The following is a 22371-nucleotide window of genomic DNA, read 5'->3' as shown; positions in this document are numbered from 1 at the left end:
TTTTTTTCCTGCTTATGTGGTGCTGAGGAATTGAACCCAGGGCCTCATGCATGCAAGGCAAGCGCTCTACCACTGAGCCACCTTCCCAGCCCAAGCTCTGTTTTAATACACATGCAAAATGCCAGGGAGAAAGTGATCAGTGTCTTGAGAAAGACCCTGAAGTGAGATTACATAAAATTACTGAAGCAATGAGAGGGCCTCATTTGGTACCAGAAGAAGGTGATGTTTCAGCTAGATCATTTATTGATTCAGTAAAAAAATGTAGAGCCCTGTCTTGTGTTTGGCACAGAGCTAAAAGCTAGAGGAATGAAACAAGTAAGTCAGACTTGTCTTCAAGGCCATGCAAACAAATATTTATAGTATGATGTGTGCCGTGGTTGAAAAGAAAATGTGTAGTAGAGCATATAGGAGAAGCATGTAATTTAAACTGTGGGAGAGCCAGGCGCCAGTGGCTCACGCCTATAATCCTAGCTACTCAGGAGGCTGAGATCTGAGGATTGCGGTTCAAAGCCAACTCGGGCAGAAAAGTCCACGAGACTCTTATCTCCAATAAACCACTCGAAAACCGGAAGTGGCGCTGTGGCTCCAGTGGTAGAGCACTCACCTTGAGCTGAAGAGCACAGGGACAGTGCCCAAAATAAATAAATAAATAAATAAACTGTGGGAGACAGTAGGAAGTAGTGGGGAATCAGCAAGGAATTCCTACAGAAATTTCTTAAAACAATGGAAAGATAAGCCATAATACTAGCAGTCTGATCAAGGAAGTAAGACTTTTTCACTCTAAATCCTTCCTGTAGTGTTTTAATTTCTTAAGAGGAGCATGAATGAATCCTTAATGTGATGGTGTCAGTTTTATCGTCTTACCTCACTTAATTTTTCTTTGAGTTCTTTCTTTTCTTCTTGGATGCATTTGAGTTCTGCCTGTAGCTCAGCCCCTGCCCCTTCTGCTTTCTGCAGCTGGACCTCCAGGTGAGTCTTCTTTTCCCATAGGGCTTCCCTAGTTCTCTCTGCCTCTTCGAGGTCCACCTGCAAAGAGCTTCTTGCCTGTTCTGCTGCCTCCACTCTGCTGCACACAGACTGGTTGCTCTGCTCCAACTACTGGTCAAAAAGGGAAGGGGGTATGGAGAATCAAAGACAAGCGGTTATAGTTTCCCTAGTCTCAAGTGGTGAGATTGGAATCCAAGTGACATATGAATCAATCCTCCAGAGATGAACACAGGAGTGCTTAGAGAGAAAAATCCATTCAGTTTAACTGTATGGTATCAGTGCTAGATTGGCTAGATGCTGGGGAAAGAGATTTAAAAAGGTAAAATCCAGCTAGGGTTCAAAAGGACAGGGATGCAAAAACATCCCTTATTAAAATTATAGGATAAAATTTGTAACATATAGAGATTTGGAGGAACTTTGGCTCTTCAGCAGATTCTATTCTGGTATTCACTAATATCTCAAATTAACAGGATTAAAAACTATATTTTGCTTTCAGGGTTGGAGCCCCTTCTTAGTCCTAATGATTTACCCTTAAGATCAAAGGTAGTTCTGCTGGGGGTATGGGAAAGAAATATTTCAAGTGGCTAAATCTAATCCTGTGCACTCCTCAGCACCCTACCCTATTATAAGCATCAACTCTGTCTCTGGTTTATCCTAAGTTGGCCCAGCCCTACCCTGAGATCAGACAAATCTTGCTCACCTGGAGAAGCTGTTGGTTTAGCCTAAGTTTATCTAAGGCCAAAGCCTCATTTAAGGCACTGAGCTTGATAGCAGCAGCCCGAAGATCAGCTACCTCTGCCTTCAGGCCGTTCTCAGAACTTGACAGCTCAGCAATGGATTGTTCTGCCTAAAAACAAAGAGTGTTAAGGAGTTTCCTATTTCCAGTTTTCCTCAAACATTCCCAATACCTGCCCCCCATTTTTTTGGGGGGGTCAGTCATGGGGCTTGAAGTCTGGACCTGGGCTCTGTCCCTCAGCTCTTCAGCTCAAGGCTGGCGCTCTACCACTTGAGCCACAGTGCCACTTCTGGTTTTCTGGTGGTTAATTGGAGATAAATTTCACAGACTTTCCTGCCCGAGCTGGCTTTGAACCATGATCCTCTCAGATCTCAGCCTCCTGAATAGCTAGGATTATAGGTGTGAACCACTGGTGCCCTGCTACCTCCTTTTCTTATACAAAGATGTTATCAGTTCATCTCTTCCCTTATGTTCTTATTAAATTTTCCTTTCATTCATTTATTCATTTTTTAGGAGCTCTCAGTATAGAAACACAGCTATAATAATGCATAAATAAGTACAGTTGTAATGATGCCATAGAAAATGCAAATACAAAGTGCTCCAGGAGGTCAAAGATGGCATTGAATCAGTTTGGGAGAGTCAAGAATGATCAGTAGAGGAGTTGACACTTAAGTTGGGTATTAAGAGATCAACAAATCATAGTTATTATGCAAGAAGGGAAGAAGTAGTCCAGGTAAAGAGAAAAGCATATGCAAAGTATTGGGAGTTAGGAAGAAACTTAATTGTGAATACAAATATGCTGTGGCAGAGCAAAGGATACAAGCAGTTAGGATAGGGTTTTGGCATGGATGGAGAAATCAGAAATAGTTTGACAGGTAGAGAAGGGCTTTGACTGTGACGACAGTTGGAAAACCATTGGATATTTTTAAGAAACTGACATAATTGGATTTAAACTTCAGAGACCTCATCTAAGTCCAGTGTAGAGGATATACCAGGAGGGAGAGGATCCAGAATCAGATTAGTCACTGAAGAAAGAAGACATAAAGGTGATGACTTAAAGGGCGGAGAATCAAACAGGCTTCATGCTCCTTTCCTGGAAACACAACTTTCCAAACTGCACACCCAGAAAGTGAGGAGGAAGAGATCTACATACCCTGGCCAGTGCTGCAGTCACTTCTGCTTGCTCTTGCCTCAGTAAGTCTCCTTCCAGGCGACTTGACTGCAGGGCTTCGCGAAGAGTGATCAGTTCACTGAGTGACTCTGACTGCTTAGCTTCTAGGCCCATCAACATCTCCTGACTAAGAAGGAAGGAGAAGGGCTGAGAATGTGGCTTAGTGGTAGAGTGCTTGCCTAGCATGCATGAAGCCCTGGGTTAGATTCCTCAGTACCATATAAACAAAAAAGCCTGAAATGGTGCTGTGGCTTAATGGTAGAGTACTAGCCTTGAGCAAAATGAGCTCAGGAACAGTGCCCAGGCTCAAAGTTTGAGCCCCAAGACTGGAAAAAAAAACAAGAAGGAGAGTAGAGGCTACAGAGCCAAACCCTAACAGGTAACAAGAATTAATCACCTTACTGATGCAACAGAATGAGGATAGTCTTTAAAAGAGCCTAAGGGGAAAAAAAATCCAAGACATGTCAAGTGAAAAAAGCAAGGTTCAGGACAGTATATATAATGGACTGCCTTTTGTGAAAAAAAAAAAGAAGAAAAATCTGCTTATGTTTGAATGAAGTAGCACTGAAAATTAAAGAGGAGAGGAAAAAAAAAATCCAAGACATGTCAAGTGAAAAAAGCAAGGTTCAGGACAGTATATATAATGGACTGCCTTTTGTGAAAAAAAGGAGAAAAATCTGCTTATGTTTGAATGAAGTAGCACTGAAAATTAAAGAGGAGATTAACTTTAGTTACCTATAGGAGGGAGAGAATGAGATAGAAAAGGCAAAAATATGAGACTTCTCTGTGTATAACTTTTTAGATTATTTAATACTTTAAACATTAACCTAAGTGCTGGTGGCTCACCCCTATAATCCTAGCTACTTGGAATCTGAGGATTGCAGTTCAAAGCCAGCCTGAGCAGGAAAGTCCTTGAGACTCATCTCCAATAAACTTCCCCCAAAAGAGCCAAAAGTAGAGCTCTAATTCAAGTGGTAGAGTCCTAACCTTGAGCAAAAGAAGCTCAGGGACAGAGCCCAGGCCTTGAATTCATGCCCCAGAACTAGCACCTCCCCCAAAATTAAACATATAATTAAGCCAGGTGTGTTACATTAAATTATCTATCCTTCCTCTGATACAGGGGTGATCTGTTCCAACACAAGGCATGATCTTTATGGCAATTCTTCAAACTTTCACTTTCAGAGACTACAGGTACAAGGAAAGGAGGAGTATACACCAAGGGTAAGGAAATAGCTCTGTTATCAGTTATTTATTTATTTGCCAGTCCTGGAGCTTGAACTCAGGGCCTGGACCCTGTCCCTTAGCTGCTTTTGCTCCAGGCTAGCAGTCTTCCACCTCAGCCACAGTGCCACTTCTGGCCTTTTCTGTTTATGTGGTACTGAGGAATTGAACCCAGGGCATCATGCATGCTAAGCAAGCACTCTACCAACTAAGCCACATTCTCAGCCCCTCTGCTATCAGTTATTCAAGACCTACCATATAATAGGATCTATGCTGGCACAGAAGAAAAAAAACCTGCTCTAATCTTTCTACCAACCCTTCAGTACTATCTGAAGAGCCAGAATCACTATTTTGTCTATCAAATAAGAGAGATTTGCAGATCAGTGGAGACCACTGACTGAAATACTTTTCTTCCTTTTATTTTTTTATTTTTTGTGTGTGTGCCAGTCTTAGAGATTGAACTTAAGACCTAGGAGCTGTCCTTACACTTCTTTTGTTCAAGGCTAGCACTCTATCACTTGAGCCATAGTGCTACTTCCAGCTGAAGAGAAGCATCTCTTGATCTTTTCTGCCAGGACTGACTTCTAACAGTAATCCTCAGATCTCAGTCTCCTCAGTAGCTAGGATTACAACAGATGTGAGCCACCACCACTGCCTGGCTTCCTCTTCCTTTTTGTTTTACTCTTCCTTTACATTTTTGCTCCCAGCCAGTACTCTATTACTTGAGCCAGGCTTCCAGTCTGACATTTTGCTGATTAAGTGCAGATAGAGTCTAACAGACTTGTTTGCCAATGCTAGCTTTGAACCAAGATCTTTCAGGTCTCAGTCTCTTGAGTAGTTAGGATTACAGAAGTGAGATGCCAGCACCTTGCTTAGACTTTCCTTTGCTTTTTGTGTGCTATCCCAGGGGCTTGAACTCAGGGACTAGGCACTGTCTCTGAGCTTTTGTGCTCTAGGTTAATGCTCTACCACTTGACCATAGCTCCACCTCTGGCTTGTTTGGTGCTTAATTAGAGATAAGAATCTCATGGACTTTCCTGCCTGGGCTGGCTTCAAACCATGATCCTCAGATCTCAGCCTCCTGAGTAGCTAGGATTACAGGTGTAAGCCCAGTGCCTGGCTGGACTTTCGTCCTCCTCCTCCTCTTCCTTCTTCTTCTTCTTCTTTTTTTTTTTTTTGCTGATCCTGGGTTTGAATTCAGTGCTTAGATGCTACCCCTGAGCCTCTGCTCAAGGCGTGTTCTACCACCTGAGCCACAGTACCACTCCCAACCTTTTCTGAGTAGTTTACTGGAGATTTGAGTCTTGCAGACATTCCTGTCCCAGCTGGCTTCAAAGAAACTCAGATCTCAACCTCCTGAGTACCTAGGATTATAGGCATGAGCCACCTGTGCCTGGCTTGGACTTTCCTTCTCAATCAATCATTTCTTATTACTTCACAGTGTATCTTATTCTTTAGCAGCCCAGCCTACTCTGAACATGAATACGCCTTTCTGCTTTTAGTTTGCTATTGTTTGGATTGTTTTGAAATACTTCTCCCATCAATCAGTATAGGTCTAGGTCTACCTCCTCTCCCATAAAGCTTTACATGCTCCTCAATAAATGTTACTTTTTTTTTTTTTTGGTTGTTGTTGAGCTTGAACTCTGGGCCTGGGCGCTATCCCTCAGCTCTTCAGCTCAAGGCTAGTGCTCTACCACTTAAGCCACAGCACCACTTCCAGTTTTCTGAGTAGTTTATTAGAGATAAGAGTCTCATGGACTTTCCTGCTTGAGCTGGCTTCTATCCACAATCCTCAGATCTCAGCCTCATGAGTAGGTAGGATTACAGGCATGAGCCATTGGTGCTAAATATTGCTTTGAAATTCTATTTAGCTCATACTTTATCTCACATCATGTCACAGTTGTTTACTTATCTGTCTTTTCCATAATACCATAAGGTTCTTGAAATAAGGGCTTGTCTTACTCAATTTTGTATCCCTCTTTCTGCAGAAGAAGGAGTAGTAAGCTAATCTGAACCTACTGTGTTTTAAGTTTCTGGGTCTTCACTTTGTAAGAGATGGGAGTCGATTGAGGACGGTGTGGAACAAAAGGCAGGCTAGACGCCAAGAAGGACAGGTCCCACTTACAGACGATCCCTCTCTCGGACAGCCAGATGCAGCTCCTCCTGCTGCTCCTCCTTTTCTCCCTGGGCAGTGTCACCCTGCAGCTGTAGCTCCATATTGGCAGTTCGAAGTCTCCATGCCTCCTGCTCCAGCACCTCCAGTTGATGCTGTAGCTCTTCTCTGGCCTTCTGCAGGAGCTCTCGCTCCCTGTAAAGAGGAGACTAGAGATGAGCAGACCTCAAGACCTATATTCCTTGCTGGAAGCAGGGTCAAATGAGAGAAATACTTGTTTCCTTTAAACATTCATCTTTCCTTCTGAGCAGGAAACCATTTTTTATAATGTCAAAACCCAAAAGCTTTTCCTGCAAAAACAAGAGACCAAAAAAGAAAGCAACCTTGTTCAGTCCAAAGTCTCAAAGACAGCAGGAAGAGTCATTCAAAAATGGGTGCCAGTGGCTCACAAATGTAATCCTAGCTACTCAGAGGCTGAGATCTGAGGATTGTGGTTAGAAGCCAGCCTGGGCAGAGTCTGTGAGACTCCTATCTCCAATTAACTACCAAAAAAGCCAGAGGTAGAGCTGTGGCTCACGTAGTAGAGTATAAGTCTAGAGCACAAAAACTCAGGAACAATGCCCTGGCCATGAGCAAGCCCCAGGGGATGTGTGTGTGTGTGCATGCGCGTGCGCGCACACACACACATACACACGCACACGCACAGAGTGATGGGGATAAATGGCTAAATGAGGACTGAAACCAGATGTGGAAGGCAAGCATGAAAAGCTTATCTGCTCACTTGCTGAGAGAGTCCACCTCTCCCTGAAGGCCAGTAGCCTGCCCTGCCAGAGTGTCCCGCTCCCCAGTGAGTGTCTGCAGCCTTTCTTTCAGGTTTTTTCCTTCTTCTTCCCATTGATCATGCTGCTGCTGCAAGAAGTTCATAGCCTCCTGGCAGCCTGAAAGCTGCTGCTGTAGGTCCTGTGGAGGGAGAACAGCAGAAATGAGATGATTAGCAAAAGGATTAAGAGAAAAAGAAGGATTTCAAAAGCTTGACAGCAGGGCTGGAAAAGGAGACTGAAAGTTGGTGCAACAAGGATTAAGTTGGACCAGAGATGGGGCTAGTTGAGAAGTCAGAGGACCAGAGGTTATTGGGCTTTTGTGACTCTATTCTCTATTCATCATCTTCAAATGCACAGTGGCATAGGGAGATGGACATACACCCAGACTGTCCCAGGATTCTTTTCTTATGCTATGCCAAGATCACATGCAAAATAAAGCATGTCACTGGCTGGAGAATGTGCTTGTTATCCTCAAGCACAAGAGGGCAAAAAACACAGGAGGTTCTAATGGTCACTTTGGGGAACTGACTAAATATTGCACAAATGGCCAACTAACAGGGGCAGTCCAAGCTAGGGAAGTACCTAGGGCACACATCATTTTGGCTCCCAGATGTATGGCTGAGTGGCACTGGGGTTCTCACCTGAATAGTCTGGTGTCTCCGAGTCAGCACCAAATGCACCAGAGTGAGAGCCTTGTCTGGGTCCTGGGGGTCAAACTGAGAGGAGAAGCCACTAGAGTCCAACGGCAGGGAGCTCTCATGACCACACTCTTGAGCTATATTGTCTCCTTCCACCAAAGCCTGAAACCCAAAACAGTGTGCTCACTACCCCACTGACCGAAACTTACTGTCCACAGACCCAAAACAGTGTGGTCACCACCCCAATGACTGAGGTCAACTATCCACAGAGGGGCTTACACTATAGCCTGTAGTATTCCAAGCTTTTCTTTCTCAGGGCCTCTCCTGAGGGTAACAAAAATGGCTGTTCCTACAACTTTCCACCTTTGGTCACTCAAGTCTAGGATGAGCAACAAGGCTAGAATTCCTTGTAGAGCAATAACAGATAAAGAAATGTAGGAAGATAAGACCATTGCTGTGATAAAAACCTAGATTTAGCCTATGACCTGAGAACTGCTGCTGGTAATAGGAAAGAGAGCCACCACACAGTAATAGGACTAGAATGCTTACCTACCCCCTAGGATTTCAACCTTCAAATAACTTCAGAGAACTCATCCTTACATGACCCTAAACCCAAACTTCAGAATGGCTTGAACTGAGATAGACTCATAGGACATGGAGGCCTGGGGAGAAGAGCAAGGCACTACCCAGTTACCACAACAGAAGGCTTACTAGTACCTGAGTTATGTCCTTGATTACGTGCTGCAAAGACAACTTCTCCGCTTGGACATTCCTACTAAGAGATGCTTCATGTTCCATTAACTCAGCATGATGTGTTTCCTGAACAGGGAACAGAACAAGGCCAATGTTTTAAGAGAAATTCATAGCTAGGCATGGTGGCTTGAGCCTATAATCCTAGCTGCTTGAGAAGAATAGATTAGGGGATATACCTATACTATGAATTCATACTCATATACCTATGGACTATATCTTGTTTAGCCTATTATATAAAATTTAAGTGAATACAAATTTAAAAATTTGGCATAAAAATCTCAAAAAGTTAAGGATTGTGACAGTCCATATCTTTAATCCTAGCACTTAGGAGGCTGAGGCAAGAGAATTGCAAATTCAAGACCAGCCTGGGCTATATAGTGAGAACGTATCTCAGAAAAACAAAGCAAAACAAAAGTTAACAACTTCAGCTCCCATTCCTAAATGGAAATAATTTACTGAAGTTGAAAAGTATAATGCCTACTTGACATTTTACTTCAGGATCCTTCATACTGAGCTCAACTGTCTCCTGCAGAACTGAAAACTAAACATGAGAGTTCTAGAAAACCAGAATTTATGACCCAATCCGCTTGACTAATTTATTATTTAACTCCTGTAAGTATTTGAATTAGAAAATTCTTGACAAAAGGGAATAAATGTATATCCAGGATGGCTCACACTTGTGGCCAAGATCTGAAGATCATGATGTGAAGTAAGCCTGGGAAGACAAATGCAAGACATTTATTTTCAATTAACCAACACAAAGCCAGAACTGGAGGCATAACTCAAGTGGTAGAGTACCAGTCACGAGCAAATATACTGAACAAGAATATGAGACATTGAATTTAAGCCCCAATACTGGCATAACAAAACAAAACAAAACAAAACAAACAGAAAAACTCAGAAAAGCTAGCTCCAGAGGACTCAACTGGTATTAGAAGATTAGGGAGGCAGGGCGCCGGTTTCACACCTGTAATCCTAGCTACTCAGGAGGCTGAGTTCTGAGGATCACGGTTCAAAGCCAGCCTGGGCAGGAGAGACTGTGAGACTATTATCTCCAATTAACCATCAAAAAACCAGAAGTGGTGCTGTGGCTCAAGTGGTAGAGTGTTAGCCTTGAGCTGAAGCGCTAAGGGACAGGACCCAGGCCCAGAGTTCAAGCCCCACAACCGACAGGAAAAAAAAAAAAGATTAGTACCACATAAACAGAAAAAGCCAGAAGTGATGCTGTGGCAGCAAAAGAAGCCCAGGGACAGTGCCTAGACACTGAGTTCAAGCACCATGACTGTCAAAAAAAAAAAAAGATTAGGGGTATGCATGTGAACAGCAGTTCAGGAGCTACCTAAAATCAGAGACCTAAAAATTTGATTCTAATGTACAATCTTAGAGAACATTGCAGACAGTGTTGTCAGGGACCAAACCCTCACTCCTTTACTAAACAGGATGTTCAAATGAACAAATTTAATTTGAGCCCAAACCTACTACCCTTTAGCTTCTAGCCACTGATATTGGTTCTTCCCTGAAAAACAATGAACATATCAACTTTCTTTTCCCAAATATCAGACTGTCAAACAATGTGAGAACAGCCATTGTGTCTACCTCAAACCTACCCTAAACCTTGCTATATTCCTCAGTGGTTTCCCTAATGTCTATGTTCTAAAATTTCTTCCGATTTTTAAAAAAAATTTTGGTTACACTGGGTGTTTAAAGTCAGCACCTCATACTTGCAAGGTAAGTGCTCTACTCCTTGATCCACTCAACCAGTATGAAGAGGTTTTAAATTTCTCCATGTATCTCCTTCTTAGTGGCTTGTTAATTTGATAAGTGTCTCTTTTTTCTTTCTTTTTTTCTCAGAAACTGGGGTTTGAACTCAGGGCTTCAGGCTTGCTAGACAAGCACTATACCATTGAAGCCATACTCCAGTCAGCGCCTCTTAAGAATGTGCCACCCCTCACTGAAAATGACACATTACATACATATGCCACTGTAATCTCACCAGGAATATGGTTAGAACATGGATAGTTAATATATATTGCATGCATAAATGAGTTAATTAGTTGTAAGATTCAGCCAGAATTTTTCAGTTTTGTAGGAGTTCATCAAGGAACATTTAATTTTTTTCCTGCAGCACCTGTCCATAAAGAGCAAGTGACTTACAAACCCACTCCCAACTCCTTTCCAGAACAAAGTGTATTATACCAGGATCTCCATTGTCTCTCTCAGAGCCTTTACCATCTTTTCATAATCTTCATTTTGTTTCTGAGATTGGGCCAGCAGAGCAGAGAGCTCAGTCACCCTAAAGAAAAGAACACAGCACTGTCAGCTGGGCAGCCCATGGATGGAGCTGCGATGCAGCACACCCAAGCCCCAACCCAGACACTCCCACTTTCCACTGCAGATCTCCCCAAATCCCTTGGGTACCCCCAGCCCCTTTTGAACTCCTTAAATGCATGATGCTATATAGCCTTGAACTGGTGGGGAAAGCCAAAGCCACTCAGACACATGCAGGGATTTACCACATCTCAAGGCTGGAACACGTGTTTGGGGGCCCCAGAGCTGAAGGAAAGCCCTGGCCCAGGCCCTTCCAGGCCCCGCTTGATCTTGAAGTCAAGCATCCTGAAGCCAATAAGAACATCAGAATTGCCACATGGGAATAGCCCCAAGGTCCCTCTAGCCCAGGTTCTGACTCTGATAGGAAAAAAGGAAGGGGGACTTGGAAAAGAGAATAATCAGCCTCCCTGATATTAATCTCAAAGTTCAGCAAAATCACTGACATTTTTATCATGTAGCACAATCAACTTGGACTTTTGTGCCTGTTATATGGATGGCAAAACAAGTATTTCTCAAAGGAGTATCCCCTAGGAGTGTAGATGGTTAAGTTCTGATTTTTTTATATATCGTCTCTAAGAGCCTAAGTCACTGTATATTCATTCATTTAGTAATTATATCAATCCAGGGGCTGGGAAGGTGGCTCAGTGGTAGAGTGCTTGCCTTGCATGCATGAGGCCCTGGGTTCAATTCCTCAGCACCACATAAGCAAAAAGAAAAAAGCCGGAAGTGGCGCTGTGGCTCTAGTGGTAGAGCGCTTGCCTTGAGCTGAAGGACAGAGTTCAGGCCCCACGACCGGAAACAAACAAACAAAAATAATAATTATATCAATCCAATAAACATCAAGTGCCTATGCATGGTAGATATATAGAGGGCAAAGCACTAGAAACACAAAACTTAGTGAGACATGTCCTTTGTGCAAAACAAAATAAAATAGTTCTCCAATTTCTTTTTTTTTGTGGGGGAAGAGGGTAAGGAGGTACAGGACTTGCTAAGTTGCCTGTGCTAGCTTCTTCCTGCCCTAGTGTTTCAAGTGCTGTACCACTAAGTTTAGCTTTACTCCTCTAAGTTATGTATACCATTAATAGGTGAAGATAGAACTTTAGCCATGGGGTATAAGCTTTGTCCAATAGGATTCTGCTTATGTTCCTGCCCTTAACATCATTAAAAAAAATTTCATTACAATCCAAAAATTAAAACAGCAGGCTAACAGTGTAGTTCAGTAGTAAAACAGTTGCCCTGGTTCTGATTCCCAGCACCACAAAAATAAACAGATCAATAGACCTAACCAAAACCAAAACCAAAACTAAGCAATTAATGAGATTAATGCTGTAACAAGCAGACCAAAAAGACCAGAGTCTGGTAATATAATAGGCTATTAAAGTTATATACTTCAGAGAAGATGTGACATGTCTTCCCTAAAGGACAGGGAGAAACAGAAGAAAGCATTCCAGGTCAAAGTAAGCATGTATGAGGGCAGAGAAGCATTGAACAGCAAAAGATTTGTTATTAATAGAGGATAGCTACCTGTATAAATTAATAAGAAAGAAATCAAGCTGCAAGGTAGTCTGAGTGCAGAGGTCAGTGACAAGCCCCAAAGTGTGGCAATGGATTTCAAACTAGACTACTCTGAAACACTTCCTTCCTGTATCCTGGTGCAAATACTCTTGATATCTCCCTTGCCTATCCCTAACTCTCTAGGGAAGTCAGCTTTCCCTCTAGGAACTCTTCCTAGGACTGCAAGCTATCTCACCGATCCTGAAGCTCAGCCTTCTCCAGATCCCCTTGGCTCCTGAGCTGCATTAACTCCTGGCTCCTCTCATGGGCTTCCTTCTCCAGTTCCTGGATCTTGGCTAGCAGTTGCAGCTGCTGGGCAGGCTCGCTGTCATCCATTTTCCCAGATCCAGTAGATTCTCGAGATTGTGCTCCCATGGTCAAACGCAGACAACATGTCAGCAAGGACCCTGAAAACCTCGCATGTTCAGCCTTTAGCTCCATCAGATCTCTGAGTACAAGCAAGGAAAAGAGCAGATTCCGACAGGGACCAAAGAAGAGAATTTAGAGAATGGAAACAGAAAGCCTGAGAGGCAAGTCTGGGAAGTCATCTGAATCCAACAAATCTTCCCTATCCCAACCCTATGTCTGATCCCTTCTTCTACAGCAGCCCACTAACTTAAGTCTAGAATTGGTAGGGGTAAACCTCCTCCCTTCTGTTCCCACACTAACCTGTCAGTAGCTGACTTCATTTCCAGGAAGTGGCGTCTGAAGGTCACCACCTCCCGCCATAGACTGAGAAGGCGACCATGTTCCCCTTTCAGATAGCCCTTGAAGAACTGTGTTCAGAAACCCAGGTCACACTCAAAGGAAGACAATAACCTTGGATTTTCTTTTCTTCCTGATCTGAGCCTGGACTTTGAACTTGATACCTGATGCTTTTGCTCATTGACTTGTGCTGTACCAACTGAAGCAATGTCTCCAACCCTTGGATTTTATTTGTTTTGGATTCTTTTTTGGTGGGGTGAAGGTAGGTAGGTTGGTACTGGACCTTAAACTCAGGGCCTCAAGCTTGGTAGACAGGTGAACCACAGCCCCTTGTCTGACAGAGGTGTGTGTGTGTATGTGTGTATCTCCCAATAGAGGACTGTTTGAGCATACATACACATATTTTTTCCTTTAGCACAGAACAAAGGCTTAGGAAATGCTTACTTCCTGGGATCTGAAAATTTCCCCAGGGTTCATAACCAGTTTTTCTTCTCATTCAACTTAATGACTTTCTTAGCATCTAGATAAGCAGATTCCCACAGTAAAGGGAGTACAAGAAGAGTTGCTTTAAATGTCATGTTACCTGCCAGCAAAGCCTAAAGAAGGCATGCAATGGCACAATTACGGAAGGCCTAACCAGGACAAAGTTTTTGAAATGGATGAGGATTCTCACAGGCTTTAACAATGACAGCTCAGTTTCCACCAAGTCCTGAAATTAACCCCTTCTTGCACTGACCAGGGCAGTGCCAGACTGCACAGTTCTTCCTACCTCCTGTTCCATCTGCCACTGGCTCTCCTTCCTTATTAGTTCATCCTTGGCCTGACTCCAGTCCACTGTTAATTTTTCCACATCTTCTCGAAGGGCTTTGTTCACCACATCAGCTTTTTCCATGTGCAGCCGAAGCTCAGTGTTCACCTCTACTAGACTCTCACACCTGTACTGGGGCGGGGTAAGAACAAGTGCAAAACAAAGGTCTGGTCCAATGCTTGTCCCTCTGAGAAATAAGATGACAGTGGAATTTGTCCATTGCTAGAAATTAGAGGGCTAAGCCTGAAATCTATGGTTCTAATCCATGATAGCATTCAGAAGAAAGTTTTCCCATTGACCTTTTCCACCCTCAGGTCAAGCACCCAAGTCATAAAATTTAGGGTCCATCACCTCTGTTGCTCCTCTTCCAGGCGGATTAGCAGCTGTTCTAGGTTTGGCTCCTCCATGCATTCCCACTGCCGAGGGATTGGTCCCTTAGCCAGAGAGAGACATACCTTATGAACCTTTACAATTAAAACTAAGGCCAATTCCCTAATGCCTTTTTTTTTTTTTTTTTTACTGGTCCTAGGGCTTGAACTGAAGGCCTAGACACTGTCCTTGAGCATCTTTTTGTTCAAGGCTAGTGCTCTACCACTTAAGCCACAGCACCACTTCCGGCTTTTTCTGAGTGGTTTATTGGAGATGAGTCTCATGGACTTTCCTGCCCAAGCTGGCTTCAAACTGCTCAGCCACCTCAGTAGCTAGGATTATAGCCATGAGCCACGAGTGCCCAGCTTCCCTGATACTGTCTACAGCAGCCCATTTTTGAAATTTTCTTCACATTGTCAACAAACTGCTTCATTTCTCAATCACTGTGTCCTGGAAACAAATCCACTGTATTCCTCTCTCCAAAAGGGAAACAATAACCTCTCCTAAAAGATGGCCTAAGAAGCATAAGATCTCTTTCGCCAATGTCTTGACTTCTTTTTTTTTTTTTGGTCACTTGTGGGGCTTGAACTCTGGGCCTGGACACTGTCCCTCAGCTCTTCAGCTTAAGGCTAACTCTACCACTTGAGCCACAGTGCCACTTCTGGTGATAAGAGTCTCATAGACTTTCCTGCCCAGGCTAACTTTGAACTGTATCCTCAGATCTCAGCCTCTTGAATAGCTAGGATTACAGGCATGAGCCACTGGCATCTGGCTGTCTTGACTTCTATTACACTAATTTTGGACCTTGGGAAATCACTTATCATCTTTGTGCTACAGTGTCTTCAACTACAAAATGAAAGTGATATCATTTTCCTCAGAAAGTTGAAGACTGACATAATTCTATGATAAAGCCTAAAGGTGACTGGCCTATTCAGAGTGGGTTCAAGGTTTTAGTACCCTTCCTTTGAGAACTTTCCTGAGGAGAATGTGAGAAAGTGTCTTAGAGAGTTGGAACAAAGGCACATGGGTCTTTAAAGACCAGTCCTACCCAACCTAAAGGACAAATGTATCAACAGAGATATGCTTTTGAATGCCTGCAGCGGCCTCTGACAAATAAACACTGACACTTGGTGGAAGAAAGATGTGGTCCCTTATATTTATTGCACCCTCCCATTAACTGCACCCATTAAATCCCCTGACGTATTAATCCTTAGAGAACAGAGGAATTGGAATCTCTCAGGTTAATAACTAAGAAGATCCTAAGAAGATCAGATATCTCTAGGGCTAAAGATGGGAGAGACTTCTATTGAACACATACTGACAGCTCAAGGGAGCATGGGACTCAACCTCACTTACTCCAGTGGCTTCTAGCTGCCTCTCCAGCTCTTGGCACCAGCTCCGGTACTGCAATACCTGAGGCAAAAACAACAGGCTCTGAGTTATTACAAACAGCCCAAAGCAAAGGCCCCTGGAGATCTTGAGCAAATCTGCTGTGAATAGAGAAAGCAGGTTGTGATGGTGAGGTAAGATCCCGACATCCTATAATTGCTTTTGAGTGCTGAAAGGATCTAGGTCAGGGCTTGGAATGTGGCTTAGTGGTAGAGTGCTTACCTAGTATGTATGAAGTCCTGGGTTTGAGTCTTCAATGCCACATAAACAGAAAAAGCAAGAAGTGGTGCTGTGGCTCAAGTAGTAGAGCACTAGCCTTGAGCAAAAGAAGCTCAGGGACAGTTCCCAGGCCCTGAGTTGAAGCCCCAAGACTGGCAAAAAAAAAAAAAAAATTAGGCCTGACATAGTGGTATGTCCCCAAAATTCTAGCACACAGGTGACTAAGGCAGGATAGCCTATCCTGGCCTATGTAGTAAGACCCTGTCTCAAAATACAAGCAAGCAGAAAAAAAATAAGCCCCAAATTTTCTCTCTGCCTCTGATATTGAAGAGGCAAAACCAGGGTGAGATCTTAGCTCTAAAATAGAACAAACCTGAAGAAACTAATCTGTGTGTACATCATCTACAGAAAGGACATATTTTTAACTCATAGAATATTTGTGAACATCAAAGGAGAAGCCATGGGTGACATCTGGGATGTCAAGGTACTCTCCTAACCTGGCTAGGTATGAGCCGTTTTCCCCTACAGCTCTGCATCTTCCAGTCCTTATCCCACCCCAGTGCCCAGCTCTGATAGGTGCTCTCTTTCTCTCCCCAGAAGTGCAACTCCCTTACCTTGGCCTGTAGCTTCCTCACAAGGGTTGCTTGCCTCTGCTGGGCCTCCTGGGAGTTCTTCAGCTTCCTCCAGGAGGTAGCCTGGTTCTCTGCCATCTGCTGCTGCAGTGCCAGCACTTGCTCCTCCAGCATCAGCTGCAGTGACTGGGGCTTCATGTTCAGCCTAGGGCTGCCTGTCTCCATAGGGACAGCAGAGAGCAAGCTAGCAGGTCTTTATGCAGCCAGAGGCTTTATGCTCCCAGCAGTGTCTCTAACCATTGCTGGGTGTCTTTGACTTCCTCTTGAGCTGGGGACCAAAGCAGATAAAAGAATTGGAAGGATTGACTAGATGACACAAATATACTCAGCAAACATTTTTTAAACCTGGTAAATCTGAGTTGGACAAAGTAAATAGATTCCTTTACAAGAAGACTCATTAGAACCTTTACAACCCTAAAGCGGACACTAATCTCTAAGAGAGGGCTGTGATGAGCATCGTATTTCCCAAATTTAATGAACCAGGAAAAAGTTCCCAAGGCTATTGTACTAGACTAGGAGCCCCTGGTTTGCTGTTGCATCCCTAGCATCTGGCACAGTGACTAACAGGCATTTACGGAAGTGAAGGTGGTATTAAGCCTGGCAGGCGAGATAGAAAAACAAACAATTACAACACAATGTGGCATGTGTAAACATACAGACATCACAGGACAGCATGGAACACAAAGGAAGGGCACATCTTCCAGCTTGGGGAGCTATAAGCTATATGGCTCATCACCACCATAGTTCATACTTGATGGTTCTGTGGGGCAGTGGCTTTGCCCAGTATATTACATGCTTTTGTCTTCACAAGAATTTTGAAACCTTGTAATGCCCTCTGATCATACTATTACAATGGAATCAATGGAGGTTTATCAATTCAGATAGCTGGCATTTGGTAGATGAACGATTTGAACACAAGTAATCTGGCTCCTAACAAAGAAAAGGGGAGAGTGGCATTTCAGGCAAGGGATTCAGAAAAGAGAAGGAAGGAAGCAATTGTAGCAGGATGGCAACTACTTCTCATCTGTCAGGAACTGGGCCCAAACAGAGCAACTTGCCACCAAGAGGTAGTAGAGGCCAGCCTGTGACCTTCAGATACCCATTAGTTCCCTAATGGTAGCAGAAAAAAGTTCTGGGTGCTGGTCCAAGCTCTGCTTCTAATAGGCATGCTACTGCCCTTTTAGTCTCCTCATTCAAAAATCAGAGCTTTATGGCTATATGATGTACAAATTTATTTCTTAGGCCTCTGAAACACACAATTTCCCTATAAGATAGGTAATAGAGATAGGGGAGCTCTTTCATGTTATTAAACTTAAGGTGCTCACCAAGAGGGTTAAGGACTATTTTTACTTCCAACTACTGGTTAAGAAAACAGGGCCGGCCATGTGATGCACACCTGTATTCCCAGTACTGGAGAGGCAAAGGCAAGAGAACACTGGTTTCATGCCAGCCCTGGCAAAAGTTAGCAATCCTCTATTAACTAGTAGTACACATCTGTTGTCACAGCTATTTGAGAAGAAAGGAAAATCATAGTTTGAGATGAGCCTGGGAAAAGATAATGATCCTATCTGAAATGAAAACTCAAAAACAAAAGGACTGGGGAGTGTAGCTCAAATGGTAGAGCATCTGTCTAGCAGTGTGACGTCTTAAGTTCAATCCCCCAGTACTCGTTCACCCTTCCTCACCCCAGCCCAAAAAAGAAATTATTTCTGGTCCTTTGGAAAATCAGAATTATCTACTTACTGACCCTTATTTGATATGCCTGCCACAAGGCAAGGTGCTGAGCTGCAGTTAAACAATGCCTGTCCCCATCAGACAGGGGAGTACTCTCTAGTTCATTCTAGCTTCCTCCCACTATACTTAGAGCAGATTTCATCAGTGCACTGCATAACTGTTTTCCTTATAATAGAGTCATAGAGAAAAACTTAATTTGGTAATTTACAATAGCTTCTGGGCAACTGAATGTACTTGAGTTCTCAAAAACAGTTCTGGGCTGTAACAAAGTAGGAAGAGTACAGGAGAAACAGTGAAACAAGTTTGGGCAGAAAAGTTCCTGAGACTCTTATCTCCAATTAACCACCAAAAAACTGGAAGTGGAGCTGTGGCTTAAGTAGTAGAACACCAGCCTTGAGTGAAAAGCTATAGCGCAGAGCCCTGGTCCCAAGTTCAAGTCCCAGTACTGTCAGAAAACAACTCAAGTTTCTTTTCTGCTCATGGCTGGTGTTCTACCACTTGGTAGTGGGCTGGAGTAAAGTGGAATGAAAAAAAAGTCACAAAGGTACCAGGACTCTCTGCTTGCTCATCTCTCTTCCTCTTTCTGATCACTTTCTCTGAGGGAAGCCACATGCTCTGCCCCATAAAGAAACCTGAGGGTGAGGAACTGGGAACTGTGCCAACAGCCCTGCGAGTGAGCCATCTTGAAAGCAGATCTTCCAGGCCCAGCTGGTCACTGAAGACACACACACACACACACACACACACACACACACACACACGAAGTCACACACACACACACACACACGTCCACACACCAGCCAGACTGCGGAATCCTAAGCCACAAACACATAGCTAATGGGTTCCTGGACTTCTGATCCACAACAAGTGTGTAAGATAATACATGATTTTTGTTTCAACTACGAAATTTTGGGATAATTTCTTGCACAGCACAAAAAACTAATACATTTGAATTACTGCAAAAACTTCCTGGATAGAAGTAATGCCTCCTAATTTTATTTTTCAAGATGGTAGTCAGAGGGTCTTTTTAAACTGTAAAACAGAGCTGGGTGCCAGTGGCTCAAGCCTGTAATCCTAGCTATTCAGGAGGCTGAAATCTGAGGATTGCAGTTTGAAGTAAGGCTGGGCAGAAAAGTCCCCCGTGAGACTCTTATCTACAATAAACTACTCAAAAAAGCCAGAAGTGGTGCTTTGACTCAAGTGGTAGAGCACTAGCCTAGAGAAAAAGAGCACAGGGACAGACAGCCCCAAGACCCCAAGTTCAAGCCTTAGGACTGACAAAAAAATAAATAATAAAATGTGAAACAGGCTGGGCACTGGTGGCTGGTGCCTGTAATCCTAGCTACTCAAGAGGCTGAGATCTGAGGATCACAGTTTGAAACCAGCCGAGGCAGGAAAGTTTATGAGACTCTTATTTCCATTTAACCACCAGAAAACCAGAAGTGGTGCTGTAGCTCAACGTGGTAAAGTGCTAGCCTTGAGCTAAAGAGCTCAAGGAAATGCCCAGGTTCTGAGTTCAAGCCCCACAACCAACAACAACAACAAAAGCAAAACAGGTGATGCCACTCAGAACCTTCTAACTAAAATCTTTATAATGACCTCTATACAATCCTAATTATTTGACCCCAGCCCCAAATGACTTAATTCCACTTCCTACTCCTCAAACCCCTCCGGGCACTCAGCCCTCCTAGCTCTATGTGCTTAGCACACACGATACCCCATATCGCACACACACATTACAGGGCCTTGCCCACCTCCTCCCTACTTATCCTCACAATTTACTCCCTCTATGCCTTCACATCTGTTCAGGTGTCACTTCCCTAATCACTCATCTGAAATACCACTAATCCTCTATACACATTGATACTTCTACTCATCTTACCACACTTTATCCTTAGCTACATGTAATAAGAAGATAAATCCCACTAGTATAAACATATTGTTCTACTTAGCGCTGTGTTCTCAGCTCCCAAAACAATTCCTGGCATTTAAGAGGTGCCCACTGACTATTTGACTGATGTAAGGCCATAAGGTAACATGATCCATATTATCATACACAGCCTTGCAAAACACTGACAGTTCTATAAGCATTCAAATAGCAGAAAGAAGCCAGGTGCCCAGTGGCTCATACCTGTAATCCTAGCTACTCAGGAGGCTGAGATTTGAGGATCAAAATTCGAAACCAGCCCAAACAGGAAAGTCTGTGAGACTCTTATCTCCAATTAACTACCAAAAAAGAAAAAACAAAAAAAAAAAAGCTGGAAGTGGAGTTGTGGCTTAGTTGGTAGAATGATAGCCTTGAGCACAAAAGATCAGGGGCAGTGCCCAGGCTCTGAGTTCAAGCTCTGGGACCCACACACATATACACAAAAAAAAAAAACAAGAGAGGAGATCATGTGTAGTCTGTATAGCACTTTATCCAAATAATCATTTGCAATCTTCACTTTAAAAAAATAACACCTTAGGGGCTGAGAATGTGGCTAAGTGGCAGAGTGTTTGTCTGGTGTGCAAGAAGCCCTAGATTGGATTCCCCAGTACCACATAAACAGGAAAAAGCTGGAGGTGATGCCGTGGCTCAAGTGGTAGAGCTCTAACCTTGAGCAAAAGAAGCTCAGGAACAGTGCCCAGACCTTGAGTTCAAGCCCCAGGACTGGCAAAAACAAAACAACCTTAAGAGATTATTATTCTCTTTTTTTTTCTCCTTCCAGCTGTGGGGCCTGAACTCTGGGTCTGAGCGCTGTCCCTCAGCTCTTCAGCTCAAGGCTAGCACTCTACCACTGGAGCTACAGCGCCACTTCCGGCTTTTTCTGCTTATGTGGTGCTTAGAAATCGAACCCAGGGCCTCAGGCATGCAAGGCAAGCGCTCTACCACTGAGCCACCTTCTCAGCCCAAGAGATTATTATTCTCATATTCAAAAAGACTGATTCAAAAAAAAATGGAAGGGGTAAAAAGATTAGTGGAAAGGCAGAGACTGAACCCAATCTGATTACAAATTCTATACCTTTAATGTTAACTGAGTCCAAACTAACAAATTATATGATATCAGAGTTCTGAGAGGCAATTCTTATTTTTTTAATCAATAAAAATTAGGTAGACCAATTTATTTTTTTGATATTTCACATGTGTAATTGTGGAAGAGCTATTAACAAATTTCAGCATCAACTGCCAACTCTGTATTCATGTTTAACAATAAATAAATAAATAAAAGGCTTCTAGGCCTTTTTAATACAGGCCAAGTATCCTGTGGCAAAACAAATGGTATTGGTGCGGGAAGATTTGAGGGTGCAATATGAAAGGAATTAAGATGTTTTATTGCAACTGATGTTCAGTTGGCAAATAACAGAACACAAACATACACTAAATGGCTATCATGGTTTTCAACAATCTGTAAAAATAACTCTGAAGGCTGAAACTAGTAAGACTGATAAGATTTGATCCTAATTTTCTAAGGTGCAGTGGGACATAGGGAAGAGATGGGGAGGGCTGGCAGTATATGCTGTTTGAGTTGGGACAGTGGCTCATATCAGTTCATATCCACATCAGGATACAACATCCCAAACTGTGGCTATTAAGGACCAATAACTTCATCAGCCATTTACTAAGTGCCAAGAGTGGTCTATAGGAATACACCAGGATTAGGTGGGAGAGGATGAGACAAAAGCAGGAAAATGAAGAGAGGGAAATATATGTGAATATTGTTGGGAGCTGCTTTGGTAACCACTCGGAGTTCTTTCTATAGACTACCATCACCAGACAATAGTTTTAAAGCCCAATTTGAAGAGATAATACAGTTCAGTTTTGATAAGACTATTTCCAAGAATACAAGTCTGACTGAGTAAAAATATCAATAAATATTCGGAGGTATATTTGTGTTACAGCAAGTAAAAACAACAATTAATTGGAACTGTTGAATTAACACACAGAGACCTTAATGAAGAATGCCTTGAATAGTCTTAAGACATATTTAGGTCAGCAGCACAGGATAGTAATTTATAGACTACAAACGTGTTCCTTCCAATTCACCAAAAATGGTTATATTCCAACTTTCCAAGAACTATTTTTTTTTCAAATCCACACTCTCAAAAGTAGAAGCTAGGGGGTGGGAAGGTGGCTCAGTGGTAGAGTGCTTGCCTTACATGCATGAGGCCCTGGGTTTGATTCCTCAGCACCACATAAGCAGAAAAAGCTGGAA

General features: G+C 43.1%; 1 protein-coding gene across 1 annotated transcript in view; it reads right to left on the bottom strand.

The window, feature by feature from the left end:
• Positions 1–22371, bottom strand: part of Cep250 (centrosomal protein 250kDa) — a 54943-nt gene that overhangs the window by 30312 nt on the left and 2260 nt on the right. The window contains exons 2-15 of the mRNA XM_013010695.1: positions 16427–16712; positions 15561–15617; positions 14187–14269; positions 13797–13962; positions 12992–13098; positions 12519–12770; positions 10637–10733; positions 8405–8506; positions 7691–7849; positions 7010–7188; positions 6241–6423; positions 2877–3021; positions 1688–1834; positions 865–1095 (exon numbers count right to left, since the gene is read on the bottom strand). Of these exons, the coding sequence (XP_012866149.1) occupies positions 865–1095; positions 1688–1834; positions 2877–3021; positions 6241–6423; positions 7010–7188; positions 7691–7849; positions 8405–8506; positions 10637–10733; positions 12519–12770; positions 12992–13098; positions 13797–13962; positions 14187–14269; positions 15561–15617; positions 16427–16609 (2091 nt within the window). The 5' untranslated portion in view covers positions 16610–16712. The remainder of the gene's footprint in view (positions 1–864; positions 1096–1687; positions 1835–2876; positions 3022–6240; positions 6424–7009; positions 7189–7690; positions 7850–8404; positions 8507–10636; positions 10734–12518; positions 12771–12991; positions 13099–13796; positions 13963–14186; positions 14270–15560; positions 15618–16426; positions 16713–22371) is intronic.

Source organism: Dipodomys ordii, unplaced genomic scaffold, assembly GCF_000151885.1.
Source record: "Dipodomys ordii isolate 6190 unplaced genomic scaffold, Dord_2.0 Scaffold13, whole genome shotgun sequence".
Classification (NCBI taxonomy): Eukaryota; Metazoa; Chordata; class Mammalia; order Rodentia; family Heteromyidae; genus Dipodomys; species Dipodomys ordii.
Note: the sequence above shows the minus strand (reverse complement) of the source record. Positions and strands in the feature narration are given on the sequence as shown.